This window comes from Dysidea avara, chromosome 3 (genome assembly GCF_963678975.1).
Source record: "Dysidea avara chromosome 3, odDysAvar1.4, whole genome shotgun sequence".
Classification (NCBI taxonomy): Eukaryota; Metazoa; Porifera; class Demospongiae; order Dictyoceratida; family Dysideidae; genus Dysidea; species Dysidea avara.
The window spans coordinates 32,323,150-32,349,441 of record NC_089274.1 but is presented as its reverse complement, the minus strand read 5'-3'; the positions used below and the strand labels follow the sequence as shown (position 1 = coordinate 32,349,441).

The following is a 26,292-nucleotide window of genomic DNA, read 5'->3' as shown; positions in this document are numbered from 1 at the left end:
GCCATGGCCCCCATGAGAGTCCCAGCTGCCAGCAAGTCAACTGCTTCATTTTGTCACTGCTCTAATGCGCTTAGTAAAATCCTGTGCTTTCCCGGTGATTCAACATTACTCACAATGTTGAAGTCTTCCTGCTCATTGTCTGCTGATGGAGCTATTGACGTAGCACAGATGTTAATCAATTATCAATGTACAGACTATGTGGTGATAGTAGTACTTGCCCTATCATGCAGGCACATATCACATGACTAACAAAAAAGCAATGAATTTGCACAAAGGTATTTAAGGCAATGTTATTCACAATAGCTAGCTACTGTATAACGCAAGCAAAGATTTGAGCAAACTTAACCTTAACTAATGCACAGGTGCACACTTCCTGGTATCCAGCCTATAACGTTATCGTCATATTACAAAACAGCAGGCGCTTACTCTAATAGTACACACAGAACAAACACTGACAATAAATTCCATCAAACATACAAATACACTTTATACTTCAATAGTTTATTCATGTTATATTTCAGAAGGCTCAGTCTCACATATCAATGGTGTTTGACCTACTTTCCTATAATTACCAGCTGTTAGTAGTTACTAATACATGGGTATGCGTTCCACGTGCTACTCCACGCACGCGCATGAACAAGTCTTATAAGTACCCACCATGCTTCACACCGTCGACCTCACCGCTATTGGTTGTTCACTTCTCGACGTCTTCCCTTGGGGCTGGCAAATATGAATTTAAATATGCTGACCGACGCTGCCCTGCTTGGACGCTCTCTACAGGAACTCCAAGAACAGATGACCGCGATGCGAGTAGAAAATCGCATCCATCAAAGAACTCAACCGTCTTCATCGCCGGAAACAACTCCAACCCAAGGCGAAGACCAGTCTGGAACTCCACATTATCTTCCTTCACTACGGATACCGGGCACAATGTGGCCCGAGGAGATGGATCTGATTCAGCCACTGGACGACGACAACTCTCCAGAAGCTGACATGATGTGATGTGCTCCAAAGGGGCATGTGTTGTCGAAGTTAGCCAAGCTACTGAGGAACTCCTGAAGCGAAGTTTCGTGTCCATGAAGAACCCGAAGAGGCTCCAGGTCAGGAACGACTTCGTACTACCAAAGGTAGCAGTTACGAAAATGCCTTCTCTCGACTCAGTAATGGGCTCCCAATGCTCCAAGTCGACAAAGTCAAATGATTGGAACCTATCCTGCATTCAGGCCCTCATGCTGGATGCGGTGGCACCTTTGACGGAGATAATGAAACTCTTCCACTCCCAGGCAGAGGAAATTTCCTCTGAACATATTGCCAAGGCAGTGGAGTTAGAGCTGAGCGATAGTGCAACTATCACTATCACGATTTGATAGTAACATTTATATCACGATAGCGATAGTATCACGATAGTACTACTAGTTATCAAAGACACTCAACTTCACATAAATGACACACAAATAATCCAATTACACACCATCTGGTTTTCTAACGCTATATTGGTAAATTGTTATGTATTACAGTTGTAATCTTTGTTGTGCATGCTCAACTGGACTTTCACAGTTTCCTCAACTTCAACACTATCATGTTTGCTGCTGTTATTCATGTTTGTGAGAGATGTTTTGATATATTGCGATAGTATGATTGCATACTATCATTGTTACTCACTATCACGATAATCAATAGATCGCAACTATCGCTCAGTTCTAAGTGGAGTCTGCTATTACTTTACTGCCTGGTGGTGTGGGCCCAGCGATGGGAGGATAAGTTCATTGAGGTTGCTCCAGTACTGTTTGGGCAGAGTTTTCCCAAAGATGTCACAGAGTACCTGAACCAGGTGGCTTCCCTGAAGAAAGCCAAGGCAGCAGCAGCCAACCCACCATCATCATCGGGTTTTCGGAAGGCTTACTCCCACCAGCCACCCAACAGATCAGCATACCGGCACACTACTACCCTCAAGTACGTCAGCAAGGCAGCCACCAGCAGAAGAAGCCACCGAAATGACAATCACTGACAAACAATGCAATGAATGTACCTGTATGTCATGCAAACAGTACAGTAAATGCACATGTATGCCATGCTTTTAAGGGTGCTCGCTGATATTTGAAGCCATGCAAGAATTTATCGCAAACACACGAGGTGCTCTATGCGGCTACTACGTAATAGCTTGTAAAACGGAACCGTTGTACGCATAGTATTCTCGTATACGACGAAACAAGAAGTAAGATGCCTAGACAGTCGAAGTGTGCAGCGCATCTATCTACGATTCGTAAAGCGACGAAGAAACGCGTAGTTTTAACTACGAACGGCTCAGTGAGCAACGTTTCTAGTAACGGAGGCGATGGAAGTGCTTTGCAAGGTAAGCATACAGTATGTACGAAATGTACACTGTGAATTCTTGCCCGTCTGCTCAATTGTACGTAACAATGTACGCATATTAAGTGGTAGTCTATTTATTCTTTTAACGTTTTGTAAAAGCTTTAAGCATAATTACCCGCCAATGCGTATTTTATACGGGAAACTTAATTATTGTTCCTGCATCTTGTGAATTAGCTTATAAGTATTATCTGTGTACCATGAAAGTTTATGAATTCTTTTAATCTGTTTTAGAAGAAGTTGATGTACCAATGGAGACAGAGACAACGTCTACAACAGGATTGTCTTTGCTGGAGAAGATAGCAAAGGCCTTAGAAGAGGTGGGGAGGGAACTCACTGTAAGTGAGCAACTACATCTAAAATGTAGCTCAGAGGTAACTTTGCAGACCACTGGTAATCCCAGAATTCTCAACACGGGTACCAGGCCAAGGTGCTGGAATGTAAATTATCCTGCACTAGCATTCATGCTGAATGGTGGGTACTATAGTGAGTACAACAATGTTTTTGGTACAATGGGTTTGCTGGTAATGCACCATACGGCCTGGGAAGGTGTGGTAGAATGGGTAGGTAAGCATGTTGAGAAACTTGCACTGTGGTCATGTGATCAGGTAAGGGCTAAAATTATTGCACGTGGTGACCAACACCAATGGCAAGCAAGTTATGATGGCTTTTATCTTACACGTGGCCATCATTCAAACAATGCCTCTGCCACTTTGCATGATGTGCAAACTGATTCAATTGCATGGTTTGCCCATCGCACCAAGAAAGGTAAAGGTGCTAACTGGGAGGGCACATCATCTGGTGCTGAAGGAGACATGCTTTTAAGTATTTTAGGCGAAGTAAAAGGTAGTGGCTTTACTATAGATCAAATTATCATGGATCATGATACTTCTGCAAATGCCATTGTATGTAGCCAGTTCCCTGATACGCATATTACTTATTGTGGTAACCATACAGCAAAAACATTTCATAGCGATTTAAGTAAAATTAGGAGTGTAAAGTGCAAATGCAAACAGAATGGCTTGCAATGTAAGCGTATGAGTAAGGTATTTGTAGATAGGGTCAAGTATTCTTTAAAGTGCCTGATGTCCTGTTCAGAGGTCTTGGACAGTGACAATCCTCTTGCTGCCTTTTCTGAAGGTGTTATGAACTTTTATAACCATTATTGCAAAGACAAGCACGATTCTGTGTGGTGTAAATATCACGTTGAAATGAATGATGACGGCACCCCGTATAGCACAAAACATAAAACTTGTATGTACTGAGCAATCCCAAGCTTTTTATGAGTTGTTGCAAAATATGTCAGACAGGCCACAGGAGTATGTGACGAGTAAAAGTAAGCTAACTACTAATTCATTAGAGGGATTCCATGGTCTTGCATTAAAATATCGTAATAAGAAGGTAGATTTAAATACTGTACATTATTGTTGCAAAACAAACATGGCCATATGTCATAAAAACCTACAGTAGGTCCCATTTGGAAAATAATATGCATGTGTGAAATGGGTATAGATGTGCCAGAGAATGCTGTGCAATATATTTCAGGTGAGCAAAATTTATGGACTAGTCAACGTAAGCGTAGGAATAGTGATTTGCATCATCACTATAGAAGTCTAACTAAGAGGATGGCAGTACAAAGGCATGAAGATGAAAAAAGTTATATGACCACTCTTAAAGCTGCAGGGTATAGTACTGCGGAGTATGTGGGAACTGGCTTAGGTGATGACAATGAAGAAGAACAAGTAGAGGAGGAAGATGGATCAGATATTGAAGAAGAACGTGATGAAGAGGGGGATCAAAGTGTTGGTGGTGTAGTGTGTGGTGAAGGTGAGCTTTTACCATCTGAGGATTCATTTTTGCCATCTGATGAAGAGCTTCCTTATGATGATATGCATCTGTTGCTCATCTTCTATGATTGTGAGGCTACTGGTGGTAGCATTTACGATGATAATATCATTGAAGTTGCAGCGAAAGTAATAGGTGTACCTAATACAGTAAATATTGCATGTCGTGATTTTAGTTCGTTGTCGAATACGTCACGCAGGATAATTAAGGCTGTCCAAGACAAATGTGGCATTACTGCACAAATGTTATATGGCCAGCCTTCATTTCCTGCAGTATTAGAAATGTTTCTGCAGTGGATAAGTAATGTAGTAGAAGAAGTAAATACATATTATAATTTAGTACATTACCCTGTGTTGGTGGCTCACAATGGGTTCACTTTTGATTTTCCCATTTTGTTGGCAGAGCTGCATAGAAGAGATGTCTTATTTAATCGTCTGCACAGTATAAACTTGCATTTTGCCGATATGTATTTTGAGTGTAAGAGGTTAGTAAAAAATAATTTTGCAAATTTTACAAATTGGAAACCTCGTGAACGGAAGCGTTTAGGCATAACCAACTTGTATGGTAAGCTCTTTCCAGGTAGCACATACAATGCTCATAGGGCACTGGAGGAGCAGATTTTTACCTCTAGTAGCTTAGCTACTGTGTTATCAGAACTAACCATTAGGGGAGTGGAAATGCTGGCTAAGACCTGGACAATCCAAGTCCAAACATTCAAGAGAGTGTCTAAACTACTACTGTTGTTTAAGCAAGCTGCAACCAAGTGTATGGCTAAGCGTTTGGATGAACGTGGTCTGTCATACGAACATATGTTAGGACAATATAAGATAATAAAATCTAATGATGCATATATACAGTGGCTAAAGTCTATAGGTATTACACGTAAAGCATGGCATAATAAAATAATGGAGCATTAAAAAAAGGTAGTGAAACAGTCTAAATAATATTGTGCCTACAAATCTTATTGCATTTTTATTCAACAAGCCGGTCTCTGTTGTGCATCGCTTGAGTCAAATTTTACTGCTTTTCAGTGATTTTATCATGTTATACTCTACTTGCAAGAGATCCGCAACTTACAATGTTGCCATTCACTTCTATATTCTTGCTGAAATGAGTCAAGTTTCCACGGGTCACTTGTGTTTTAACCAGACCATCACGCTCTGCAGATTTAGCTTCCCTCGAGTTGGACAGATGCCAGTATAAACCCAAAGGAGTTGTTTTCTTACCGTCGGCATTGGCCAAACAGTCATCGCAAGGCAGAGTATGGCGGGAGTTCTTTTTTCCGTCTTTCCCCCACAACAGTACTCTATGTCCAGTACAGACTTTTCGTCATTATGAACAAGCCACAGCTCCTCTAAGGACTAAGGATACTAGCAAGTTGCTTGTGGCTATTGTCAAGCCCCAAAAGTCTGTCGCTTCATGTACTATTGCTCATTGGCTACGACAAACATTGAAGCTGGCAGGTATTGATGTATCAATTTTTGCAGGCCACTCAACTAGAGGAGCATCTACATCAGCAGCTACAGGAGCTGGTATTACTACTACCGATATTATGAAAGCTGCAGACTGGAGCACTGAATCGGTTTTCAGGAGACACTATTATCATCCGTCTCATGATGTTTCTTTTGGTAGAGCAGTACTATCTACTGTACTTCATCTCCCGGTGAGACCTAACCTTGTAGTACAGTACATTAACTGTCTTATTTGGGAATGAGATGGGCTCGACTTCACCTTGCTGAAGCTACAAGTTACAACACCATTGATATGTGAGACTGAGCCTTCTGAAATATAATTGTCAAATAGCTCAGATCACGAAGTGATTGGGTGCTATTTGGGATTATATGAAGAAGGCAAAGTCGAGCATATCAATGGTCTCACCCTAGCCCAGCCAAATGAGTTCGCTAATCCAAAGGTCGTAGGTGTGAAGCGTGGTGGGTACTTATAAGACTCGTCCATGCGCATGTGTGCAGTAGCACGTGGAACACATGCCCATGTATTAATAGCTGGTAATTATAGGAAACTAGGTCAAACACCATTGATATGCTCGACTTTGCCTTCTTCATATAATCCCAAATAGTATGAAATCACTTTGTGATCTGAGCCATTTGGCAATTTTATGAATCAATACCAATATTACTATGAGCAAAAAATGTTACAGTAAGTTTGAAAAAGTGTGCACCAAAAAGGTATATGTAACATGGCTGTGAGGGATTTTGCTGATATATACGCACAAAGCCAGAGGGCAAAGAGTGTATAGCAAAATATTGGCGAAACTAATATTCGGCGATTTGCTATAATATTGCAGTTGGTAAAAATTTAATTTGGCGAAATGCTCTCAAGAAACAATTGGTGGTGCACGCGAGTGGTGCAAGGACGAAGTGTGCATGCTGTGGCATACAATCCTTTTTGTGCTGAAATGTTGTGGATTCAATCACTGCATGCATCAGTCTACGGCTGGCCTAGTCGCTAACTGGGTCTGGATCTGAGCCGCTTTACCAGATCCTGCTGCAGCCCAATTTATTTTGTGAGCCACACCCACTTATCAGGATCGTTGCTGTCGGTAGGGCATACGTAGAGCCTCACCCATTTATCAATGGCTGTACATGAATATTCATGTATGTTTCAAAAGTTTGAACACAAGGTATGAAATAATGACAAAACTTAAATTTGGCAGTTTAGTGACAAATCGCCAAATTTAATTCACCACCAAATATAATTGATATACAGTGTACGGTATATCAGCAAATCCCAAGTCCCAACACAATCATGGTATAAGTGATATCACTCTAGGCACATTCATCTGATAGGTGAAAGAACTACAGAGCACTCACCCTGTTTCTTTATACATCAGTAAACAATAGCCTTCAGAACATTATTATGCCCGAAAAAAATGGAATTGTGGGATCTAATTTTTTTTTGTTGGGATTGATATCAAAGCAATGAGAAAACCTATCGGGCAATGAGTGGTGCTTTGAATGCCCACGCTAAAATGATATACACACACACACACACAAAAAAGAGGTAGCCAGATGATGAGCATTTCATTTTGAACATGAAATGTGTTGATGCATGTACAGAATTGTTAGTAAGTGATGTCAATATCTGACAAGTGAAAAGTATGTCACGAAAAGGTGGCATTGAGGAAAAAATTGTCTGTCTGAAAAATTGTCACGGGCAAGAACTGAAACCTGGACCGTTAACAGTGCTATGCATTAATGCTAGGACTGATCATCAAAGGCTTTGACAGGAATATACGTGAGCTCAAGTTTTCGTCTGCACCAAAGCATTGCAGAGAACTGCATAGCAATTTACAACACAAACTTAGGTAATGAACACTTAATTTTGTTTAAGTTTCATATATGCTTTGATTGTTGAGTTAGTGGCGTAATGATGCACAATGCAGACAGACAGACAGCTTCCAGTTTTACACATGTAGATGGTGTATACTGTATGTGATAAAGTGTTTACCATGTAGTGAATTGCTGAACTGTTTCATTTCCAAATAAGTAGTACAGTATTGTGTCAGCTATACCAGTAGGATGATCACTTGTTATTAATAGTTTAAGGGACACTTCAGTAACCAGTGGTAACAGTAGCACTGTAGGAACAAGTAAACAATGGCTAAAAATGTCCAGCTAATACGCAAGCATACATGTACATACATACATACACACACAACACACCTTCACTGGGACACCTCTTTACTAACTTTAACCATACTGGACTGGTGACATATCCTGATGATAAGCTGTGTTAACAAAACATACAGTAATTGATAAGATAATAAAAACAACAACATACTTGGTGTGTGGCCTAGGAGTGTCATTTAACAGATCAGGTAGTTCTATATCACAAGCTACACAATAAAAAGGACCACAAAATATAACTGCAAACATGGAGGACATAGCTTGAAAATACATACATGTACACACTGACTTTAAACATAACACCAGATCCCTACTATAATTTAATCACACACAATAGGTGCTAACCTAATATTGATTCTAGCGAAACATCCTGGATGATATCACCCTTCACTACATCTTCAGTATCCATAACACTAGTAGGATTACTAGCCAACAGCTTGAAACAGTCCACCAAAGTATCAACCAGTGATGATAACTGGTGATTAGAATATAGTCTACACTGTAAGTGTGATAGTAAGCTATCCACTATAATATCAACTTCATAACCATGACTTGTTGGTAATTCTGTGATCAACTGTAGTAGAATACGAAGATAACATTACGTAATGTATGTATGTACAACAAGTGCAAGGAATTTCATTAGGGATCATAGAAACAAAAAGTGGTGAATCAAGGGAGCCTGAGGATATACTAGTGGATTATCTTCAGGTATAGGTAACCTCACTTGTTTCACTACTTTTATTTCTATAATTCTTAAAATTCCAATTTTTTTCTTGCACTTTTGTTTACTTTATTTGTAACATAATTATGACAGGTGAACCCAAGAATACTGCATCAAAAGAAAGAATGGTGCCAGAATTTGATGTTTTTGTCTGAACATACAGTATCAGATACTGTAAAGGGCCAAGTGGTCAATATATGCTCTGTTTTCAGCTATATATAAGCTTCATGGCATTACAAATGAAGAACAGTACAATAACTGTCTCTCCAGTCACTATGGAAAATATAGACGACTCCCATTGCAGGGAAGCTATAACATGCACTGCAAATCGACACCTTGAGAAGAGAAATGAGACACAAAGGTAAGTCCATGATGCATACATTGCTGTTGGGCTGAAGCAAAGTCCAATAGTAAAAAAATCAAGCCTGTATGTAGCCTTAGTTGTTATCGAGTTATACTTGTCTGAAGGCACTAGTAAGTAAGTAAATCAGTCAGTCAGTCAGTCAATCAGGCAGGCAGTAGAAACTTCCTCTAAACAAAAAAAATATTAAAACTTTGTAGAGATTTATTGAAAACTGAAGGCGCTTTTGGACTTCAGTATACCTAACCAATACTTACAAGGTGCCATGAAAGTATTATGAGGCTGGTTTCTGGTCAATATTTTTTTTGTAAGAAAGTGCAAACCTTCATGATCCCTAATATACAGACTACCATACTGTATGATGACCTTCTTACCCTTTTAAGAATTCTTGATGCAATATTGGTAGCTACTCCACTTGCTTTAGCCATTATGTAGATCAGTGATGATAACAATGTGTTCTTCTATAAGTGAAAATGTATAGGTGTAAGAGATAGATACTGCAAAACAGCAGTTGATTTTTAACAAACTTTCCATACACACTCATATACGACTCACACACGTACCGGTTGATGCCATTTCAAACTGCCAGCAGGAGCACCCAGTAGTAATGTCAAAATCTCTACAAGATTGTCAGGTAAATCATCAGATGTTTTAACAGGTGTTAATAATCTGGTCAGATCAAACCCACTAGCAGATAGGATATCATGAGATAACCTCTGGTAACCACATAACACCTCCATAGTCTGTCTTAACACATTGGATGACTCTAAAAGACAAAATGGATGTATTTGAGTTTACAAATTAGACAGAAAATAAAATACAGGCTATGAGCTTGATTTTCACTGTTAGATGTTACCTCAGAATGCCCACGTGCCTCTTGGCATACTGCAGTATATACTGTACAACGCATGCATCATGGACTTACCTTTGTCAATTTGTATAGCTTGTATGTAGCACTTACCTCTGCTGACCATTGTGGTTATAACAGAAAGTGTCCATATACAGTGTATTTCACAGTGACTGGATTTATCAGGGCCGGAAGAGGGAAAATTGAGTTGGTCAGGCAGGCCATTGACTATAATGTTGAAATTGCTACTATATACATGCCAATGAGAGAGGAGCTGTTGCACAGTGTGCAAAGTGCGAAGCACGAGCATTCTAGGGGGGTCTGGGGGCATACCCCCACAGGAAAGTTTTGAAAATTAGACACTTAGATAAGCAATTTTAGTGATATTTCACTGCTAGCTAGCTATATAAATATGCTCAAGCCTATATCTGTTGTTCTTCAGACTTTCTATACTATGTATAATTGTAGACTTGACATACAGGGGACACAGCATGAAACTTGCTGTATGGTTCATTTAGTTATAGCTAGCAATTAGATGTTCAAGGGGGGTCTGGGGGTGCAACCCCCAGGAACTGCAGAATTTTTGCAATTTAAAGGCTTGAAAATGCCTTAAAATTGATGCTAAATTTTAAAGTAAAACTAGCTAGCAACTTGCAACTTTCCCCCCAAATTTCACAGGGAACCCATGCAGCATGGCCCCCTTTAGCTAGGATATAATTACTATACAGTGAATTCACACAGCTACAATAAAAAGCTACACAGCTACAAAAATACAGTATACTACTATACTGGTTTGTATGAAGTGAATGGATCATCACGTAAATATACTGGTGGACAGTCACGAGACCAATCAGTATTCGAAAATGGCATGATGTGGGCAAGACTGAGTTTGCTCAGTATCTCGACAGGACGAGTGGGTAGTTGAAGAGGAGTGATTTCTACTCAACATCTCATCCAGATGACCACCATGTAATGTATGGGTGTACAGCTTCTTGCCGTGGAATGAGTCATCTGGTTTGTCACTGCCAGCCCTTCGCCCAGTAAAAGAAGCCAAGAGAGACAATCCTAGAAATGCTAATGATTATTTTATGAAGATTGAATTGTGATATAAGTGTGCTGGTTTAGAATCAAAGAAGGCACCTGCCTTACACGTGATAAATACCAATTGTCAGCACATGTGATACTGTATGTAGAATCCACAATCATTTCTGTACAAAACGATACAAATGCTATGCTGTACTGTAAGGTAATTGGAGGTACTATACGTGTAGTTCTGTGCTTTAGTTAGGCTGAGAAACTAGGTAACTACTCGTGTCATGCATTTTCAATAACATCTGTAAAATGTACGTAGCTACATGTAGATGTGATCGTCCAAAGATTGCATGAGAGTAATGTAGTTCGAGCTGGTCAGCTAGTTGGTTCAACTCCAGATTATTGGTCCAGCTCAGGCCTGACCAACTGGACCGTCTCCTCTGGCCTTGTTTATTGCAGAGATGCTTCTTGTACTGTTCTTCATTTGTAATGCTGTGTAATGGGCTGTGTGTAATAGGCTGGACATAGTGTAAAGGCCATTTGAGTTTTCAGTAATTAATGGATGGGACACACGTCCAAATGCAAAATTCTTCTGACAGGATTGTTATTACCTTACTAGTTAATGCCTGCTCTCAGATGCCAGTGTTGAGACAAACTCGTGTGCTGCAAGTGTACAACCGAGACCTTGTTCTATGGGCTCAGAAAAGGGAGGACAAATTTATCAAGGCCACTCCAATGTTGTTTGGGCAGGACTTTCCCAAGGAAGTCACTGAATACCTGCTTCGTTGCAGAGAGCCAAGGCTGCAACCAACCCTTCTTCATTGGGTTTTCAGAATGCCTCCTCCTACAGGCCACTTGCCAAATTAGGATACCGATACCATCAAAAGCAGCATCCGGCATCCTACTACCCTCGGTACAACCACAGAGCAACCCCTAGAAGAAACCACAGAAATGACAGTTACTGACAAACAGCACAGTAAATGTACCTGTTTGTCATACAAGAGTACAACTGCATGTCATTTTCAAAAATCAGTTGTGAGCCCTACATTGCTGAAAACAAAGGGGATGGGGTTTGTGGTTCCACCAAAGGTAAAGGAGCTCTTGTGGTGGCAGCGAGACTGGCTTCCTTCATAGACACCTGGAAGTATTGAATGCTATAAAAGGATATCAAACACCCTTTGTTAGAATTCCAACCCAATCTCAAAGACCCCAGGAAGGAGTATTCTCTAAGGAGAAAGTTCTCTTGCTGAAGGAGATAAAGGAACTACAGCTGTAGCTCCTTCACAATCCAACAACACAGTCGGCTTTACCTCCACCCTGTTCCTTGTACCGAAGAAGAATGGTCAGATAAGGCTTGTGATCAACCTGAAACAGTAGAACCAGTGGGTCTCCAATCCCAAATGGAGGGAATTCCCACTCTTTGGGACTTACTTTGCCAAGGGGACTGGATGGCGAAGGTGGGCCTGAATGATGCTTACTTTGATCACCATTCAGATCTATCAAAATCAGCAGTATTAGAGATTCATGGTAAAACAGGATTGGAATATGCTACCAGTCCATTCAGCCTATCCTGCGTCCCATAGACCTTCACGTAATGAAGCCACTGATGACCCTGTTAAGGTCTTGGGGCATCAGAATAATCGTCTACATCAATGACATGTTGATCCTGGCAGACTGCAAGGAGGAAGCTGTCCAACATCTGGAAGTATTGACACTTTCTCCTAGAAGCCCTGGGGTTCATCATTAACCAGGAGAAATCTGTCCTAACTCCAGTCCAAGAGTTAGAATTTCTGGGCGTGATTCTCAGAGTATTCAACTCAAACTTGTAGTGTTGTACCAACACTACAAGTTTGAGTTGATACAGGAGCTGCTGTATCTCTAGTCCCGGAGTCAGTATTTACCAAATACTTACGAACACTTCCTGTAGAGAAGTCCAGCACTATCTTGACCACCTATACAGGGGAGGAAATACCAGTCATTAGTAAGATAGCTGTAAATGTTTGTTGTAATTACCAGACCAAAAAAATGTTTTTATATGTGGTCAAGAGGGAAGGGCCTTGTTTATTGGGCAGGGACTGGCTGAGAGAGATCACCTTATACTGGGACATTGGAAACAGTGGAAATTGAAAACTGAAACTGAAAAACTGAAACGGAAAAACTGAAACGGAAAAACTGAAACTGAAAAACTAAGATTGGTCAAAACTTCATATTAACAGGTACCTCTTAACAAAGACCACCTCTATAATAAGACCACCTCTAAAATAAGCAATCAATCAGACAGTACTTAAAAGTTGAAATGACAGCTGCAGGGTTGTACAAAAAGGATATACTATCTTATCATGCCAAGACCTAAAGTCCATGGTCATGTCACAAATGAAAATGGAGCAATTGCATGCATAATTGAATTTGATAATGGATTTCTCATGAATATTATTGTGCATGATTTAGGAGTTACATAGTTACAAAATCAACATTAATGATTCTTGACTTTGTGTCTTAATAATTGTTAGGCACACGTAATAAGCATCCTCAAAGATTTAAAAACCTGAGGTGACATCAGTAATTACCGAGGCGTAGGTAATTATTGACAGGTTTTTAAATCCTCAAAGACACCTATCACGATTGTCTAACTATTACCAAGACACAAAGTCCAAGATCATTAATTTAACTATGCAACTCTTAAATCATGCACAATTCATGAGAAATCCATTATCAAATCCAGTATCAGCAGAGTAATTGTGCATGCAATTACCCCTTTTTCATTGTGACATGACCATGGACTTTAGGTTTTGGTATGGTAAGATAGTATATCCTTATGTACAACCCTGCAGCTGTCGTTTTAACTTTAAAGTACTGTCTGATTGATTGATACTTTATTACATTATGAGTACACCTAATGGCCTTTTTGTTGGACCTACTTGACATGACTACTATAATGAGGTGGTCTTATTAGAGGCAGTCTTATTATACAGGTGGTCTTATTACAGAGGTGGTCTTTGTTAAGAGGTAGCTGTTAATATGAAGTTTTGACCAATTTTAGTTTTTCAGTTTCAGTTTTTCCGTTTCAGTTTTTCAGTTTCAGTTTTCAGTTCTCAATTTCCACTGTTTCCAATGTCCCCCTTATACTGGAAGCAGATTGGAATGGTCTCTTCCCATAGCTGCAACCAAAATGCCAAATTAAACGAGCTCCTTGATCGTTATTCTGCTGTTTTAGCAGTTGGGTTAGGCCATATGAATACATTCAATACCAAGTTGCACCTGAAACCCAATAGCCAGCCTAAATTTGTTAAAGCTAGAACAGTACCATTTGCTTTGAAGCCAGCTGTTGAGAGAGAACTTGAGAGGATTGAGGAGGGGGCATTATTGAGAAGGTGACCCATAGTGAGTGGGCCAGTCCAGTGGTGGCTGTCCCCAAGGAGGGAGGGACCTTACGGCTCTGTGGAGATTACAAGGTTACCTTAAACCCTGTGCTAGAGGTAGACAAATATCCACTTCCCAAGCCGGATGATCTGTTTGCTTCCTTGGCTGGGGGGCAGAAGTTCAGTAAGATTGACTTAGCTCATGCATACCAGCAGATGAATCTAGCAGAGGAATGTAGAGATCTGGCAGTTATAAACACCCATAAGGGCTTATACTGCTATAATAGATTGCCTTTTGGGGTGGCTTCAGCGCCAGCCATTTTTCAAAAGGTAATGGATACCATACTTCAAGGACTTGAGAATGTAGTTTGCTATTTGGATGATATATTAATAACAGGCCCAACAGAAGTTGAGCACCTGAACAATTTAGAGCAGGTTTTGCAGCGACTTCTGAAGTATGGTATCCGAGCTAAGAGAATCAAGTGTGCCTTTCTTGAGAATTCGGTAGTGTATCTAGGTCATAGAATAGATGCGCAAGGGCTTCACACCACTGACAAGAAGGTAGAAGCAATCACAGGGGCCCCGGAACCTCAAAATGTAGCTGAGCTAAGATCGTTTTTAGGCCTGTTACATTACTATGGGAAGTTTATTCCAAATCTTTCTTCAATATTGACACCACTAAATCACTTACTGAAGAATGGGGAGAGTTGGGAATGGACACGTCAGTGTCAACAGTCGATGGATGCTGCTAAGAAAGCCTCAAGCTCCGCCCCAGTGTTAGCTCATTATGATCCCCAACTACCAATTTGGTTAGCAGGGGATGCCTCGGCCTACGGAATAGGGGCTGTTATATCACATACTTACCCCGATGGCTCTGAACGTCCAGTGGCATTTGCATCATGAACCCTGTCTGCGGCCGAAAAGAATTATCCCCAGATAGAGAAAGAGACCCTGTCATTGATTTTTGGTATCACTAAATTCCATCAGTTTTTATATGGCCGTAAGTTCACATTGGTAACAGACCATAAACCATTGACCACTTTGCTCAATCCTAAGCGAGGTGTGCCAGCTTTAGCAGCTGCCCGAATGCAGAGGTGGGCCTTATTGTTGACTGCTTACTCGTACAATATTGAATTTAGAAGAACACAGGAGCACAGTAATGCAGATGGGTTATCCCGGCTTCCACTCTCTATTCAACCGCCAGCTAACCCGGAGTTCACCTACATGTATACAATTGGACAGATACAGGCCTTACCAGTTACTTCTGAATCACTGGTGAGAGCAAGTCGGCAAGACCCAGCCATTGCTAAAGTAATCCACTACGTGCAGAAGGGATGGCCAACAAACACTGTTGATGACTTCAAACCGTATCGTAATCGCTACCAGGAGCTGACCATTGAAGGAAATTGTTTGATGTGGGGAAGTCGAGTGGTTATTCCACAGAAACTAAGGGATATAGTGTTAGAGGAGCTGCACCGTAATCACCCAGGCATCACCCACATGAAGGCGTTAGCGTGTAGTTACTTGTGGTGGCCTGACCTCAACAAGGCTTTGGAGGAGTGTGCTCGCAACTGTATTGCTTGCCAATCGGTACAGAATGCCCCAGCAGTAGCACCACTGCATCCATGGGTGTGGCCTGCCAAACCCTGGCAGCGCATTCATGTGGATTTTGCTGGGCCATTCCAAGGACATAAATTCCTAATTATTGTGGATGCTCACTCCAAGTGGCCTGAAGTGGTCCCCATGGTGTCAACATCAGCACAGCAAATTGAGTTGAGGAGTTTTTGCAACATATGGGCTACCTGAGCAGTTGGTTAGCGATAATGGTCCCCAGTTTGTGGCGGCAGAATTTGAGATGTTTATGAAGTCTAATGAGGTTAAGCATATTCAATGTGCCCCTTACCATCCGTCTTCGAACAGACTTGCGGAACGCTTTGTTCAGACTTTCAAGAAAGCCATGAAGGCTAATATCAATGATTTCAAAGTAATTTCGCATAGGCTAGCAGAGTTTCTGTTGTCATACAGGAATACGCCTCATGCTACAAACCAACCAAACCCCATCTGAACTACTGATGGGGCGGAAACTGAGAACAAGGCTCGATTTGTTACGTCCAGCAATTGGTGAAGGTGCTCCCAGACAACAAGCACAGCAGAAGGGTGCCCATGATCAACATTGTTCAAATAGAGAGCTCTACATTGGGCAATGAGTCATGGCTCATAATTTTAGACAAGGGCCTACTTGGCTTCCTGGCATTATCACTGAACGGCTAGGACCGCTGACTTACCTGGGTGAGAACCGGTCGTGGAGACGTCACATTGATCAGCTTAGAACCCTTGGTGACGTGCCTCCACCCACTCACAGTCATGGTACCACTGCTGTGGCAGATGACTATGACCCTGAAGTGGAAGAGGAAGGGGTCTCACTTGAACAGGTACATCCTCATGACTCAGCAACCACAGAGTCCACTACTGAGGCAGCGCTACCCGATAGTAGATACCCTCAGAGAGAGCGGAGACCCCCTGAACGTTATGGCCCTTAAACTCTCTAACCCTTCACCCTCTTGACTACAGACTATAGATATAACTGTACTAAATTTATGATTGTAATTTCTTGATTTGTGTGAATGTAACTCTTTTCTTAGTAAGGGAGGAGTGTAGTGTTGTACCATGTAATGGACTAATCACGTGCACGCATGCATACTTTATGTTTCATTGCCATGCCATGCCGTTGTACTATTATATTGAATGAACAGTGATTCCAATTGTAATCCGTAACGGTCCCGCAAGGTCTACGATATCACAAAACTCTCTGGTGAGAAATTTGCAGGGAGGCAGCCCATCTCCTGACGTGCGAGGCTGTATCTGCTCACCAACTATTCCTAGTACATACGGAAGTTGAATGAATGCAGCTTCGCAAGCTATTCAGGTAGCCCCCCTTTTCTACCGTGCCCTACAGGGCAGCTTACAGGGAGCTCTGGCAAGGGGGAACCAGGATTACAATCAAATGCTTTCTCTAGATCTGGATGCCTGGGAGGAATTAAGTTGACGGCAACACCATGTAACACAGTGGAATGGAATAACCACACTTTGGAGACCAGTTGAAATGGCGATCCAATCAGACACTTCCCTTTCAGGTTAGGGAGTAGTGTGCAACGGAGTGAGTACTGGAGGCTCATGGACTCCGCAGGAACAATCACTGCACATCAAATGCTTAGAACTAATGGTAGCAGATTTGGCACTGAAGTAGTCCTGCTACAGCTGGACAACTCAACAACTGCAGCTTATATAAACAACCTGGGGAAGGAGGGGGGGAGAGAACAATCTTTCCTACATCGATGTGGCTTTGGGCCCTGGGGAGAGACATCCCGATTACTCAACACATTCCAGAGATATCCAACTCTGTGGCAGACCTTGAATCCAGAGTGGACAGGGACAGGTCAGACTGCAAGCCGGCTCCTCAAGTATTCCAGAAGATCAACCAGATTGGGTGATTCTGGGTTCCCTAGAGGTCGACCTATTCGCATCACGACTAACTTGTCAGTTACCACATTTTTTCAGTTGGAGACCAGACTCTCAAGCAGCAGCAGTGGATGCTTTTCAACAGGACTGGACTCATCTGAGGGGATATGCCAGTCTCCCATGGTGCCTAGTGGGGAGGGTACTGAGCAAGGTGGAGACTCGACAGATGAACATTGTGCTGGTGGCTCCAGTATGGAGAGCCCCGGCATGGTACCCTGTCCTACTCAGGATGCTGAGAGCTCCTTCCTCCTCGAGAAGCTCTGGTAACCAGAGGCGAGCAATAGAGGCCAAAGGAAATAACCTGTAAATAGTAGCGAAACCCTTAAAAAGAAATTTTTTATTTTGCTTATTCCACTGCTTGTACTCACATTTAGTAGCAGGTTGCAGATACCCTGAAGGCCCTTAGCTGGATGAGTAGCAAGTTTCAGTAAATACAATCATACGTATATGGCATGTGTAAAAATGTCAGTCCAGTCCACGTGTGAAAATCCATCTGCTCAAACAAACTGCTAACTGCACACATATTGTCCTTTGATTTTTTTTATTTTTATTTTTTACACAAATGCTCCCCCCCTCCTCCCCCCCCACACACATACACACTATTTAGTGACACTTTATTTCAGATAGGCAATAGACCCTGTCTCACTTTTTAACTCACTTGACAACAGTGGGCACTAAATACAACAAAGGCACCCAATTCTTGCCTAGGTTCATCATTCATACTTGTCACAACTGAGCTTTGTAAGTGTAGTTGACTAACTATAAAGCACTACACGTATATAGGTATGTCTGTATACCTGTAGCTGCATCAGTGTGATAATGTGTGAGTACGGTGAGGGTGATATTGCACTTAATTATTTACCAATTTTTTCACTGCCGTGGTCATCTTTTATTAACAAACTATTGTCCTTGCTGTGTAGTAGTTGCCTCAAGGAAATGATTGTCTTAACATCAGGTAGACATTTCAGGACACCATCACAATAACTCAATAAGAAGTCCTCCCCTAATAAACTATACAATAATACTGTGGTGTGTATACATTGGATGTACCTGTAGTGTCTGTGAAACTATCAGAATACCAGTCTATCACATCACCAGATCTCCTCAATATGACAATCATCAAATTTAATGTAGTATACTTCACTGTAATATCAGCATTCTAATGTATAATATAAGAGGACATACTGTAGTAATGAGCACATTTCAAAACACATATACTCCAGTTGTTGTATTGGAGATTACACATGTAATATTGTCTAACACTACTTCATTATTCAAAATTAGATTTAATGACTTAGGGCTGAAACAAATACTACAAATACTTGAGTACTCGTTAAAGATTTTGGTACTCGGAGAGTAAAATTGGTACTCGAGTACCTGTTAAGATGACATGCCCAGCTCACACGATGCATTTGCTATCAGGGAGTAACACAATGAAGGCTATAGGGTTTGATTGGCATAATTTCTTGTCAGGAACACTAACATCAGTACTTTAATACAGTGTGTGTATCATTGCTGTTACTTGAAAAAGCTGTGAACTGCTTAAAGTCAGTATAATACATGTCAAATGGGTATGACTACAAGTAGTTAGTATTTGTGAGTACTCAATCATAAACTCTAGAGAGTACCCGAATACTAAAAAACCATGATCATTGCCCTAATTTGATTACTAACTACTGAAATGCAAGACAAGACTGTTTAATTAGACTACTTGGTTAACAAGTGTACAGTATATTCTACAAGTACAAAATTTTTTTGGAATTTTCAACTAGAGTAGGGACCACAGCACATCGATAATAAACCCTCTTATTGGTTTAATATCATGCACTACTCCAGCTTGTTTCAGTACTTTTCATCAATGTGATATGGTCCCCAAAACTTCCAATTTTTATGTAATTGTTTGTTAACTTTTTTTTTGTAAATTGGTGCTGCGTGCCCCAGTTATATCAATTATCATGTGAAAAGTGAAGTATCCATTATGCTTTGTTGTCGCTATGTTCAACTTGTTACACAGTATTACGAATCAAGAACTGTTCAAAAAGCACCTCTGCAATCAAAGTAGCCACTATGAAAAATACGGACGATTTCCATTACGAAGGGAATCATGTGCTACTGTGCAAATTGACGCTTTTTGCTGTCGGCAAAGATGAATGAGACACAAAGGAGGACACTGGTAAGTCCATGAAGAATGCATTGTGCATACTGCAGTATGCCAAAAGGAACCACTCGGGCCGAAGTGACATCAAACAGTGAAAAAATCAAACCCATAGCCTGTCAAGTTATGCTTGTCTGAAAGTATCAGTCAGTCAGTAGAAAATTCTGTTAAATAATTTTTTGAGAAACTTAGTTGATCTGAAGGCTTGTTTGGACTTAGTTTTGCCTAACCAATATGGTCTGGGAAAAGTGAGGCTGGTTTTCGGGTGTTTTTCATGGGCCACATCTACTCCTTTGTGGTCCTTATACAGCACTATGCAACACTATACTACTATAGCACTATACAGCACTATCGTACTGTATGATCAGAGTAATTGAATAGATCGTTGCATATAATTTAACAAGTACAAGAAAAATTAGGAATTTTAAGTTTAATTAGGGATCATAGAAAAAAAAGTAGGGAAACAAGGGAGGTCACCTACACCTGCAGATATACCTGTACTAGTGAACATTTAATCCCTACTACAGTCTATACCCATGACTGAATTAGGGATTAATTGTTCACTAGTATATCTGCAGGTGTAGGCGACTCTCCCTTGTTTCCCTACTTCTTTCCATGATCCCTAACTGAATTTAAAATTCCTAACATTTCCTTATACTTGTTTGTTTACTTTTTTGTAACATTATTATGACCGGTGAACCCGCACATACTGCATCAAAACAAAATATGGCGCCAGAGTTAATGCATTCATTTGAACGTGCACCGCAGCTATCAATTATTGAGTTGAAAGTAAAGTGGTTGCTTCGCTTTCAGCTATGTTCAGCCCATTACACAGTACTACAAACGAAGAACAGCAGAAAGAAACACCTCTGCAATCAATCCAGCCACTCATGACAGCTAAATCTAGCCAGACTATCCTACCTTTTTTTCTATGACTAAAAATAGCTTACTGCTAGTCTGATCACCAAAAATTGACATGGTTCGGGCACACAAGATAGCACTTAAGCACTGCCTATGCTTATGGTTATGTGTACAAAAAATACAGCATTCGGGTGATGCCTCAAAGCAAATACAGCACTCAGCTTTGCCTTGTTCTGCACTAGCATCTTGACATGCCCCCTGTGCTTTATTTTCCGTACACACGCATGGTGGTGCTTTAACTATAACTGATAGAACCATAACAGTATAAATATCTTATAGGACCACAAACAGCCTCAGACGTGTAATAAAAGATGACATCACATGGTATCAGACATATGCTTGTCATTACATCATCACAGGCAACAATACATGTACAAGGTGAGTAATACTGGAATCTGATTTTGTAATTCAAAAAAAAAAAAAAAGGACTACAGCAGGGGTACCAAATACACATGAAGTTTTGGGAGATAATAACTTCAGTATGTAGGTATGATGAAAGTTCAGTGCACCCATTATTATATTATACCATGAATTACCTGTACTCCCTGGCTCAACACAATTCTACTGACACATGAAGGTACGGTAAAATGTACTGCAGTATCAACACATGATAGACACTGCTGATAGTCCAATCCTTCTAGTATGTGTGGTATCTCTACTATTGATGAGTAGACCTAGTAGAAATGTACCAACAAACTATTAGTACAATGTTACAACCAAACATTTCTGCTACATTGTACTATATAGTAGAGTTATTTTCATAAGGAAATTTTTTTCAAATTTTATCTCCAAATACATTTATTAACTCAATGCATTTATCAGAGAATTGTTTACACACACCAAGTACTAGCAGATCATTAGCTAGAGGAGTACAGTTCTACATACTATCAGTAGCACAGCAAAGCATGTTCATAGACTTAAAAGCCTTGGTTAAAGTGCCAGAAAACGTAAATGTCATAGCACTTCACCGCCTCAGATGTATAATATGGTGACATCATAAGAAGTCAGACATATGCTTGTCATTACATCATCACAGGCAACACCAATAGAACATTCAAATACCACTAACACCACTCTACAACTCCTGCTTTACACATGTACCTTAAAGATAAACTCCATATTGGACATCCACTTGGGAGATGATTTGTGTTCAAACGAATATGACAAGTTATTAAGATATGGTATTAGCAGGTCCGGACAAGTCTTCAGGATTGCTATCACAATCTGTTGTTGACAAGAATCTTGGTTAGCTTCTTTCAAGGAAAATAAGAATTGCAGCAACGTTGGATTATTTGATCTATTAAAAAAAGAACAATCAATACACTTACTACAATAGAGCATATTATGGGCTGCAATACATTCTACACCATGACAGGTAACAAATTACCTTCCCCAGGCTGATGGAATTCCTTTACTCTTGTAACAAATCCCACACTGAAAGTCAGTGGATAATTTAACAATAAAATCTCGACAGTAGTCAGACAATAAAATCACTAAAAAAGAACACACATCTCCACATGATTAACTTTGTAACAACTATGTACAACGCAAACTGTGAATATCCCTTCATAAATAACTCACCTCTTTCAACACATTGAATCTCTTCTTTTCTTGATAACAGTAAAGTCAGCTTTGTCAACAAAGCAGGCGTGAAAAAAGCTGACTTGGTTCGTTTAGGAATGGCTAAATTCTGTACTACCTATAATCCATAACAAAATGTCACTTTACATTTTATATACATGTAAAATAAAACAATAGCATTTGTCACCCTTTCCCATTATACAAATACCAGTGTATATACCAGTTCAATCACAAAAGTATTCAGATTTTCATTTAGGCTTCATTACTAATAGAACAATCACTTCTTCTTTCATTTAGTTAACAAAGATTCAATGGCCAGGTCCTACATAATGCATGTCTCTGCAGTACAAGTAAACTGAAGCTCATAAAAACATCAGTATGTTCCTCCCTACAATAATTTGCTATGCACAGCATCTGGTACACATACCTTCTCTGTTATAGTGTTCAGTACCAAATAGACCACTTCTGCAGTGTCATTAGTAAGCAATGAAAATATTCTACTAAGAAATCCTGTTAAAGAAACAAGTACATAAAGGTACATATATAATACAATCCTCTTCACCTTTCAATGACAATACTTCTTGAATGATGTTGTTAGTTCCAATTATCAAAAATGAAACAGCAAAATGAATAAAACACAGTCGGATGGACCCAACTTTCTACAGAAACAATACAGGGGTGTATATATATATATATATATATATATATATATAGGTGTGTAAATAGCAATTGCATTCTTTAGAAATACATCCAAAAGTTTGACCATACTTCCACATTTCTACATACAGGCCAGCATGCAACCCATCACAATTCACGCCTATCGATTGAATTTGCTCCATTGATGGCCTCATAGTAATTGTTGAAACCATATCAATATACAGCCTATAAGGAGCTTTCATACCACAAACAATTTTGCATAATTACTTTACCAATGATGTATTACAATATACACAAACCTAATGTACCAAACTCATATCACATCACCGTAGATATCGAAGTCGATTGTACTACTAACAACTGTAGTTCAGTACTAATTCTAAATAAGGCAAAATTCACTGTGATATTGCTGGGGCATGATAGAGTATAGTACAGTAGTACTGGGCGATAGTAGAAAATTTACGATCACGATAGATATTGAAGTATTATTCACGATACGATAATATCACGATAATTACACTTTGAATGGTCTTCAGTAAAATTCCAAGCATTCAATGCATAAATAAACATACTATGCATAATTAACACCATCATAGATCACTGTTTTCTTGTAAGTGCAATAATTAGGTAATTAATTGTGTGTGGGTGGCCGATATTTCTACAATTAGTTTTGTTACAGCCTTGCAGCCAAACTTTTCCACGATAAAGAAAGCCAAGTAGTTATAAAACAGCTAAACCAGCTTCTCAAGCAGCCTTTTTAGTGGAATTCTAGACCATTTTGCAAAGCAATTGACTAATTGCATGGGCGGCCAATAAATCTACACAGCTTATTAGCTTTGTAACCAAAACATTTCGCCAATAAACAAGCCTAAAGAGTTACAAAACAGTTAAATAAACTTGGTAACAATGTTTCTAGTAATCTTACAGCAGTATCACGATAGTAAGCTGTAATTATCGTATTGTGATAACGATTTTTTGATCGCGAGTATCAAACTATCGATATTATCGCTCAGCTCTAGTAGCTAGATGATAAACTCATTGGTTTAAAACTAATTTCTATGGACAAATGTATAGTATGTACACAACATGCAATTATCGTGACATCATGTCCTACGTACCCCACTGCAACAAACACACAAGTCACCTTGTTTATATGTCCAGCTTTTGAAGGTAGAGCCTCAAATGACTTGTAGGAGAAATTAAAGTTGTGTAATAATTCTCTAGCTACTGATGGCCCCTGGGTAACCATTACAGCTAATAGTCTCAGTCCTACAGCAGTCAACATGTTGGTTGATGAAGGGGACAAGACGGTATAAAATATCTTGATGTGATTGTTGATCATGTTAATAGCCAGGTTGTGTCCTGCTGATCTCAATTCATCAGATGATTCTGTAGCAGCTGCTTTCAAGTACACTTGTTCTATACACTGAAAACACAACAGCACCTGTGAAAAGTACAACAAAAATCATATATACAAGTGCAGGGGTTAAAAAACCATTAAATTTTACATTAATTGGTAACCCTCAAATACTTGAATGTGAGTGTGACATGTCCCAAAAAAATTGTATGGAGGAGTTTTCTGAGAAAATGGTCTATTTATACATTTGGACTGGATACTACAGTATCTCTTAGAAATGCCTACTTGATGCCATCTCTACTAAAGTACCCTATTATACAGTATTACTATGTACCGTGTGTTGCATAACTACTGTGCTTATCCTTAGTATCACCATACATGTGCATAATGCATACCAGAACTTTCTTACATGCAGCTAGCCCCAAAATCCTAAAAAAGTATATTTTGTGCAAATCCAGCAGTTAATCCAGAATATCTGCCTTGAATTTTGGGATAGAACAGAATATTTACTAGTATGTACATAATAAAATATTTAACTATGAAGCAGGTATTGCTGGCATAATGTATTTCACAGAATGGACTTGTGGACAGGACTCGCAGACTGATCTGGAAAAGTTTATACCAATCTGCAGGTGTTCATTCACTATAACAAATATGGACCGTGTAAGTGTAGGAATAGTCATGCTACTCTACAAAACTATAGCTTTAATACTGCCTTAAGGTTTAATTTAGTGCGTGTGCGACCTTCATGACTTGTAAGGAAAGCACTAGCAGCCAGAGCCAGCCTTAACAATAGGCTGAGAAGGCAGCTGGCCTAGGCTTACACTGCGTTCACACTAGCACGATAACACAGTTCGGTAAAAAGTGCTGTGTGAACTGTGACCGAACTGTGCCCAATCGAACCGAGCTGGCACACTTCAAACTACAAGGCCAGCACGGTACGGTACGATAACATTCAATATAAGCGCATAAATATATTTATTTTATAGGTCGCGTGCACCGACTGTAATGGCTGCTGTAAACTGGAGTCGCGAAGAGACTTTCAAGCTTATCAGCTTACGGAGTGAGGATGTTATTCAGCAACAATTAAAAGGTTGCCGTAGAAATAGTACTGTGTTTCGCAAAATTGCAGATGGATTAAGCAAGGGCGGTTTCACACGTACCCTGGAGCAATGCAGGGACAAGATTAAAAAGCTCAAAGCAGAGTACAAAAAGATTCGTGATAAGCGAGATACTACTGGACAAGGAAGGTACCACGAATGGGAGTATTTTGACACTATGAATGAAGTAATGGCAGCTAAGCATTCAACAGAAACCACCTGTCGTTGTGGAGAGCTTTTCTGACTCACAGGCTGTGGACAGCCTAGGGCATGATGATACCCAGGACATGTCTGAGGGAGCAGCTAACTATAGTGAAGGGTCCACAAGCCCTGCAACAAGTCATGCATCAGGTCACTCATCAAGTAGTAATTCATCATCATCAGGTACTGATAATGCTGCTATGGATGGTGATACACAGACTTCCGGTGGTAAAGGCAAGAAACGTAAGCTTGGCAAAAGAGAAACCACCAATGAATTGTTTGATAAAATGATCGAGTTGCAGGCAAAGAGTGACAGGCTAATGGTAGACCTTGAAGAGAAACGAACGAGAATTGAGGAGAGGCAAATGGAATGTGATGCCCAGATGCGCCGAGAAGAAAGGGAATTCCAATTCCAGATGATGCAAATGTTTACACGTTTTAGCGTACCTCACCACGGACCCCCACCACCACATTACTCACCTTTTAGCAGCTTTGGTCCAGATTATGATCCGGATGCAATACAAGAAGGATTATAAACCTATGTATTGTAGTTGCTGTATGTATAGGTACAATATTTTACTCAAACTGTGATAGCATGTATATCAGTCATTCATAATAC

General features: G+C 40.1%; 1 protein-coding gene across 3 annotated transcripts in view; it reads right to left on the bottom strand.

Moving 5' to 3' along the window:
* Positions 1-26,292, bottom strand: part of LOC136250729 (nucleolar pre-ribosomal-associated protein 1-like) — a 59,592-nt gene that overhangs the window by 23,930 nt on the left and 9,370 nt on the right. For all 3 annotated transcript variants that reach the window (XM_066042957.1, XM_066042958.1, XM_066042959.1), the window contains exons 3-17: positions 24,160-24,459; positions 22,921-23,017; positions 22,786-22,868; positions 22,359-22,476; positions 22,165-22,270; positions 21,879-22,074; positions 21,314-21,451; positions 18,752-18,860; positions 18,564-18,704; positions 9,508-9,710; positions 9,319-9,405; positions 8,208-8,436; positions 8,017-8,071; positions 7,899-7,963; positions 7,684-7,813 (exon numbers count right to left, since the gene is read on the bottom strand). In XM_066042957.1, coding sequence (XP_065899029.1) covers positions 7,684-7,813; positions 7,899-7,963; positions 8,017-8,071; positions 8,208-8,436; positions 9,319-9,405; positions 9,508-9,710; positions 18,564-18,704; positions 18,752-18,860; positions 21,314-21,451; positions 21,879-22,074; positions 22,165-22,270; positions 22,359-22,476; positions 22,786-22,868; positions 22,921-23,017; positions 24,160-24,459 — 2,057 coding nt within the window. The remainder of the gene's footprint in view (positions 1-7,683; positions 7,814-7,898; positions 7,964-8,016; positions 8,072-8,207; positions 8,437-9,318; positions 9,406-9,507; positions 9,711-18,563; positions 18,705-18,751; positions 18,861-21,313; positions 21,452-21,878; positions 22,075-22,164; positions 22,271-22,358; positions 22,477-22,785; positions 22,869-22,920; positions 23,018-24,159; positions 24,460-26,292) is intronic.